This window comes from Cimex lectularius, unplaced genomic scaffold (genome assembly GCF_000648675.2).
Source record: "Cimex lectularius strain Harlan isolate CLEC.00 unplaced genomic scaffold, Clec_2.1 scaffold137, whole genome shotgun sequence".
Lineage (NCBI taxonomy): Eukaryota > Metazoa > Arthropoda > Insecta > Hemiptera > Cimicidae > Cimex > Cimex lectularius.
In genome coordinates, this window is record NW_019392687.1 from 1,179,441 (window position 1) to 1,186,811 (window position 7,371).

Sequence of the window (7,371 nt, forward strand, 5' to 3'; positions counted from 1 at the left end):
TTCATATTTAAAAAATATAGATTGGTCTAAGGAGAATATCATTTAGAGAATTATTCACAACAGTTTATAATTATTTATTTACAAAATCGTTAAAATGTTTCACCAAAAATTTGAAGCGAGCAATCCTTTTGGCGGGGCGATATTTTTCCCTTGGACTATCCCTTCGAGGAAACTTTTCAATCTCATCACAGGCCCTCCATTGCCTTTGGGTGTTACCTGTAAAAATATTAAAAAATAAAAATACCCAAGGTCAAAAAAATCCAGAAACTTGTATTTATTTGTTAATTTTCCACAATAACTAGGTAATAAAGATTAATAGTTGACTTAAAACACAAATACAACATTTGTTAACAAATACAACATTAATAATTTGTTGTTTACCATTAAAGAATGTCCTTTTACACTCTTTAAATTAAAAATAAAGGAAATCAGTTCAATTTCATCCTTTTGAGTGAGTTAATTTTTTTCTTTTTTTAAAGCATAGTTTTAAATGGCGAATATTTTGCCTGGGCAACAACAGATGTAGTGTCCATTACATAGCTCAAGTCCTGGGTGAGCAACGCTCTACTATCCACGATGTTCAACAGTGGTTTAGGGCCACTGGACGTCTCAATCGAAGAAAAGGTAGTAATACAACTGCGATGTACGACAGCTAGACACAGTCGGTTTTATTGTCCTTACCGCACTACAGAACCTTCATTTAAATTGCTTCCTTGATAGGTATTTATCTTCTAACGTTCTCTAATGAAAGGGTGAGCTTTAAGTCATAAGAAAGTTTTGTGGGAATAACCTTTTTTTTCTTCTTCTTTTTTTTTAACGAGGGGTATACTACGAGGTTATATATATATAAGAGCAAAACCAGGTAATTAAATTTTAAAAATTTAATTACCTGGTTTTGCTCTTAATGCTTAATGCCTTACGAAGAAAATAATCTTTCCCCTTTTTAGTGTGATATTCCATAAGGGATAACTTTACCTTTTCAATTTCAGGCAGGTACATTTTACATATGAAGTGCAACATTTTACGATATTGATTGCCGTAAGCGGCCAACATCGCGTTTCCTGTCACGTCCAACATGTCCAAAAGCAGCGTAGCACTTATAAACGCTCTCGGCTCTAATAAAAACAACCAAAAAAACATTAAGAAAGATGCACATCAATTTAAAAAAAAAAAAGGCTTACTCAGAGAAATGAAAGCTGCCGTCCACCTCCAAGCCTCACTCAAAGGAAGCGGATGTGGCTTATTACTAAGAGATTTCTTTAAAGGTGATAAGATGATTGCAGCGTACAGTCTCACAACACCACCTTGGCGCTTAAGGAATTTATCTATGTCTTCTTTTTCCCCGCCTGAATAAAGGAAACCTAATTTTCTTGAAAAAATATATAAATTATTATTGATTATTTCAAATAAAATATCTTAATTAAATTAAAATTAAAATCCTGACTGTTAAATGAAAATAGAATGTAAATTATTTAAATTTATATTAGTCTTTGATATAAGATTTTTTCATTATTTTAAAAATGCACTAATCATTTTTAGGCTTTTCCCCATTTTCAGTACTAGGTCAATTTTTCTCTGCTGTCTTATTTTTCATCCATCCTCTTGGCTTTTCAGCCAAAGGTCGAAAATGATGGGCTGTGAGGTTGTGTAGGTCATGAGTTTTCTACTCTTTATCACATTGATCAACGGTATTGTCCAGGGACCAATTTTTTTTAGAGATCTTCGTCTTATTTCTTAGAAAACAATATACTATTATCGTCACCGAATCGGATTTCGACAAAACTCAGGAGACAAGTAGTACTGGTTGCTGAATGGATCTGGACCTATGAATGCCTCAATGGAAAGGAAGCAAACGTAGGGACACAAATGAAGTTTGACTGAATTTTGACTCAACAGTCGTAGTTTCAGTAGTTCAAGTTCAAAGGGATTTCCAGCCTGGAAAGAATCAGTCATCCTGTACCAGCATTCCTTGATTCCTTTTTCATTATTGCTCTTTTGTGTTTTCCAGAGTAAATAAATTTTTTAAATTCTTGATGTATATTTTTTTAAACCGGGCGAGTTAATTTTTAATAATATGCAGACTTACAACTTGTTTCTAACTGTTAGTAATATAAATATTTTTATGAGCAGAATTTTCTCTTTGTTTATTTTTTTTTCCCTGGCTTCCAATTATCTTTGATAGAATTTTTTTCCACCTATTTACAAAATATCATAGCTTTTAGACTCTAATTTTTTCAAGGACTTACTTGAAATACTCTTCTTCAGTTTGATCTGGCATCTTGTCCCAGTACTTGGGTATCAAATAAGGGCAAACTTTGTAAAATTGCGCCAAGAGGAGTTTGCCGAATTCAGGGAACTCGAGCCAAATTGCGATCGTGACTGATGCGATGGCAAACGAGGATTCTGGTTTACTTGAAACCACATGCTCGCCTTGTTTCTAAAAAGTATTCCAGCGATAAAGAAGTCTCCACAGCTCATTGTAAAGGCTTACTAACCACTATCTTGTTCGCTAAGAAATACATAGAGTACAAAACGCCCAGGGGGTGTGTTCCAGCCGAGATCCGCTTCTCTGAAACTGTGACCGTCTGCCCTTGTAACAGCGTAACGAGTCTTTTCAATTTGTCATTCAAATGATTGGCATCCAATGGTGAAATTGCATTAACTGGTATATTCACGGCTTTCTAAATTTAAAAAAAATATATATTATAAACCTCAACACTATACTTTACATACATACCTGACAATCATTCCGAAATTTTTTTAACGAATCATCCAGTAAAAAATCTTTCAGCTTAACTTCAACCTCATTTGTGAATTTTTGAACGGAATCGTATAGATCATAACAATCTGTAATTAATTTAATTAAGCTGTAGATTTAATTTCAGGAAGAATTTATTGTTGATTGAAACTTTGCATTACTTAGCGTTTGTTTTTTGGCTGTATTCTCTTTATCTTGTTTTTCTTTCTCGGCTTTTATCAGTTTTTCTTCCTCTTCTTCCACCATCTTCTTTTGACGCAACTCTATCTGTTTCTCTAGACACATAGTAAAACATAATATATATATATATATTTTTTTTTGGGGGGGGGGTTCAAACGAACTTAGGACTGTGGAATCTACGAGCCAAGAGTTTAATCATACTAACCACTAGGCTACCATGGACCCCATATAAATCTAATTACCATATTTTTTTAAATAGTAAAAAATATAAATAAATAAAATCTGATTAAAAAAAAATACTGAAAGCAATACAAATACATATTTACCAAGGACTTCCTCCGCTTTCTGGCATAAATTTTCAAGTATTTTAACAAAGCTATCAGATTTTTCAACATCCTCGTCAGTAATTGTGTCTCCCTAAAAAACAAATCAAATTGTAAAAAAAAAAAAAATAATAATAATATACCAACAAACCTTGCATTTTGTCATAAGATTGCTGAACGTTTCGTTAGCAGTTTTTGCATTTGACATTTCACCGGCTCGAAATGATTTCAGGTCTTCGTGGCTGAAAAGATTAAAAACTGATATGACTTAAAAATTTTGAAATAAAGCAAAAATCAGACAAACACACCTTATCTTTTCTAAAAACAAATTGTACAAAATCATAAATTTTTCTCGGTTTTTAAATATAACTTCAAATCTTGAATTGCGCTGTCTAATTTCCTCTAACCTTCGTTGCTCTTCTATTAGTTTCGCAGTGTCTGGGTTTGCCTTGAAAATAAAATGACTTTATATTAAAAATTTCTGATTTTATTAAATTTTAAATAATATTTTAACAATAAAAACAACTGTATACTTAAGATAATTAATAAATAATAATAATAATAATACAATAAATAAAAATGAATAGGATGACTAATGCCACATCTAACAAAAAACTAGTGTATAAAACTTATCAAAAAGAAATCATCTTATTATATATACATAGTGTTTTTAAGAATATCTAGATCTTGTTTATCTAAAATAAATATTTAAAATAATTCCTTACCTGTGTATTTATTGGATCTTGTTTACTATTTAAATAGGTTTGATCACTGGTATTCTCTTTATCGCTTTCTTGATTCTTGTTGGTAGTCAAAGTCTCTTTCATTTTAATTTTTTCAGCAGCCAGTTGTTCCATCCTCTGCTGCTCAATTTTGAGCCATTTGGCTTCCTCCTTGGCAATAAACTGTGCCACCTCTTCATCCCTCTTTTTCTTGTATTCTTCGATTCTTCTGAGAAATGCAAATTTTGCTTGCTAAAATAAATAAACAAATAATTTTAAAAAACCTGAATTCATGAATTTAATAAAAACAAAAAAATTCAAAACATACTTGCGCTTCGTTAACCGAAAGGCGGTCTAGTTGAGTGAATATATTCTTCGAACAAAACAAATCTTCTTGAGTAGCAGCGTTTATGACGGTCTGTTCTTTTTCATTTTTGCTCACATTTCTCAAATGTTTTGCAATCGCATCATTCTTTTTCGGCGTTGAATGGAAGATGGAATTGTCAGGCATCGTCAGGGTTTCTTTGGAGGTAATGCCTCCTGACGGATCAGGAGCATTCGGGCCCAATGTGCAATCGTTGACATGCCACTTGAGCCATACGGCCTTTGTCAACGCTTTCGTTTTCATATGTTTGAATCCAGTCTTGTCAATCTCAGTATCCTATAATGAAACATTTAATAACAAACTGTACTAATGCAAACTAGACATAAAGACATAAATATCATATTTCATAAAATTGAAGAACAACCAACCAATATTATAAAAGACTAAATAATCCATTTTACTGAAGTTTAATTTAATTCTAAATAAGTTACCTCAATAGGGTAAAGCATCAAAGCACCAAGTCACACTTAAAAACAGTTTGGATAACAAGTTCAAGATCTTCAAAAACATCCCACATTGTTTTGTTCTTCTCATCAGTTATCAGGTCTATAAGTAGAGTGAGGCAATGAAAGAAACCCATTCATCCCCCCCCCCCGGGTTCATATTATATGACGTGCCAATGTTTTTGAAAAAAAGCTTGTTTGTAAGTATCTCGGGTTTGAAAGCAGAGTTGGTGGATTCGAACCCGGGACCTTTACCTTACAGTGACGAGCTCCGTGTCAACACCTAAACCATTCCAGCCACCGATGCCCCCCCCCATCACTGTTGAGTACAGTTTGGATAGCAAGACTATGATGATCAGAACTCAACTACAGGTTCATTGGTATTTTATTTATTTTTTTTATTTTTTAAATTATAAGTTTTGGTCATTTCTGATAATTTTAATCAGCTTTTTCCCTGTTTGGGTCAGTCAGTTACATTTGAATTTCTCACCATCTTTAGTTATGGGTTTAGCAGGATGAGGGACTGGTGCAAACCCATTACTGAAGATGGCAAGAAGCCAAAACGCATCTGACAGACCAAAACAATTTGGGATAGGTTGAACAAAATGAACAGAAATGACCAAAAAACAGGTTCATTTTTACATAGACCTCTAGAAAAATCTCATAACTTGAGCATTGTTACATTCAATTTAATACTGACAAGTTTGTTTTTGGTCGTTGCCAATCATTTTGCTCTGCTTTTCCCCCTGTTTTGGTGTGTCAGACACATTTCAACTTCTCGTCATCTTTATTAATGGGTTTAGTAGGATGAACAACTGACACCAGCCCATTACTGAAGATGGCGAGAACCAAACACATCTGACAGACCAAATCAATTTGGGATAGGCTGAACAAAACAAACAAATGACTAAACAGTAGGTTCAGTTTCACGTAGACCTCTAGAAAAATTCTCATCACTTTTAAATATTACATTCAATTTGAAGAATCTTTTAAACACGTTTTACTGACTTTGAGCCATAGTAGACAAGCTAAAATTGAAATGACCCCACAGGAAAAAAAATTTGTAATTTTCTCTTTTCTGCCATAGCAATCTATAATAATAATAATAATAATAATAAAGTGGGAAGTTTATGGGCCGGCAAACAGCTAAGGTCATCGCCGGCCCTCTGCGTGTTTTCCTTCTTTTTCTCTTCTTTTGTGCGTATTTTTGTTTAAGCTGCAGCCATTTGAGCGTCACTACTTTTAAATGTATACCATGCCGATCTAAAATGCTAGCCTCTCGTTTTTATCTCAGGTTGTCAAATACAGAATAGAAACAAAACATACAATACATCGCCACAAACATAGATGTCTGGTCACATTCACTTCCCTAGAGTACTCGATATTCCCCAGGGCGGGGTTGAATCCTCTCCACTAATAACTTACTTTTACTCTCCAGACGTCACAAACTCACCCCAGAGTACTCCGGTATTGCGGGTTTATAAGCAACCTCTTCCTTTCACGCTAATAAATTACATTCATTCCAACAAATTAACACAAACAAACACTCGACAGAAACATAGAAGTCTAGTCACATTCACTCTCCCAGAGTACTAGCGGTTATAGCAATCTGAAAATCACTCAGATCATTGTGGATCGACCTTTAACGAAACCGCGCTGCTCACCAAGAATTACAATCTTGAATGTAAAAGAGAGATGATGAGCAACAAAGGCATCCAAAACCTTAGGATTCGCCGATAACTTGAAGATTGCCCTATAGTTTTCTATTTAGTCCAGTCACCCTTCTTAAATATCAGTGAGATATCGCTAAATTGTCAAAGTTCCTTACTACATTACTAACCACACCATCCACAATGACCTCAACACTAATTTTATCAATGAATTGATCCGTCTCCTACAGCTCAGGCCCTCCATACACATTCCCATCTTGAGAAACTGTCACTTTAATCGACAATGGCCTCAAGACCTCCTTGACCCTTAATCCATCACACTGCGTACCTAGGCTGCCGCTCATGGTGTGTCCTTCGGGTGACAGTGCTGGCATTAGTGTTAATGGGGTACGAGTCTACCCAGGCATTTAACCCCTCGGGTCTTGGTCGCCCACCATGCATAATATATTAGTGTTAATGATGTAACCGTACGAAAAAAACATACTGAGATCACATTTGTAATATGTATCTATAGGGTACAAAAACCAAAATTTAAATTTAAAAATTCGTACCCTACTTCTGACAAACTTGATTTTGTAAATAAATTGTGATATGAAGACAAAGAAAAGTGTAGATGAGATTTTTAAGTAAAAAAAAAATCCAAGCCGCTTAGAGAAAATGTCCAATTTAAACATAGTATAGGCCAACTCACCATATCAGCGGCGAACGGCATTTTGAATAGCGCAATACCGGTTTAAATTTAAAAATTGTACAATAACAAATTCAGCAATATATTATAGCATAATTTGAACTTGCTCATTAATATTTTGTGTTATTTTGTCTTAAAATCAAGTTCATTTATGTTGTTATTCCCGCTACGATTGAAACCTCTCTATAACCTTCTAAAAATG

General features: G+C 34.0%; 1 protein-coding gene across 1 annotated transcript; it reads right to left on the minus strand.

Annotated features, from left to right (window-relative positions):
- Positions 1–57: 57 nt before the first annotated feature.
- On the minus strand, positions 58–7,363 carry LOC106664942 (nucleoporin GLE1). The gene is made up of 13 exons (XM_014391048.2): positions 7,173–7,363; positions 4,312–4,644; positions 3,987–4,235; positions 3,570–3,709; positions 3,413–3,503; positions 3,265–3,355; positions 2,920–3,033; positions 2,738–2,847; positions 2,496–2,681; positions 2,247–2,437; positions 1,182–1,369; positions 976–1,115; positions 58–216 (listed from the first exon to the last, which is right to left on the minus strand). Exons 1-13 carry the CDS (start codon positions 7,191–7,193, stop codon positions 100–102), a joined length of 1,971 nt encoding a protein of 656 aa, XP_014246534.1. The 5' UTR covers positions 7,194–7,363; the 3' UTR covers positions 58–99.
- Between the last annotated feature and the right edge of the window lie 8 nt (positions 7,364–7,371).

Excerpts from the sequence above, each read along its gene's own strand:
- LOC106664942 (XM_014391048.2), bottom strand. The coding sequence starts at position 7,193 with ATGCCGTTCGCCGCTGATATG. Across the intron at positions 2,438-2,495 it reads TCTTAGCGAACAAGATAGTG|AAACAAGGCGAGCATGTGGT; the intron begins GTTAGTAAGCCT and ends AATACTTTTTAG. Across the intron at positions 217-975 it reads ACCTGCCTGAAATTGAAAAG|GTAACACCCAAAGGCAATGG; the intron begins GTAAAGTTATCC and ends ATATTTTTACAG.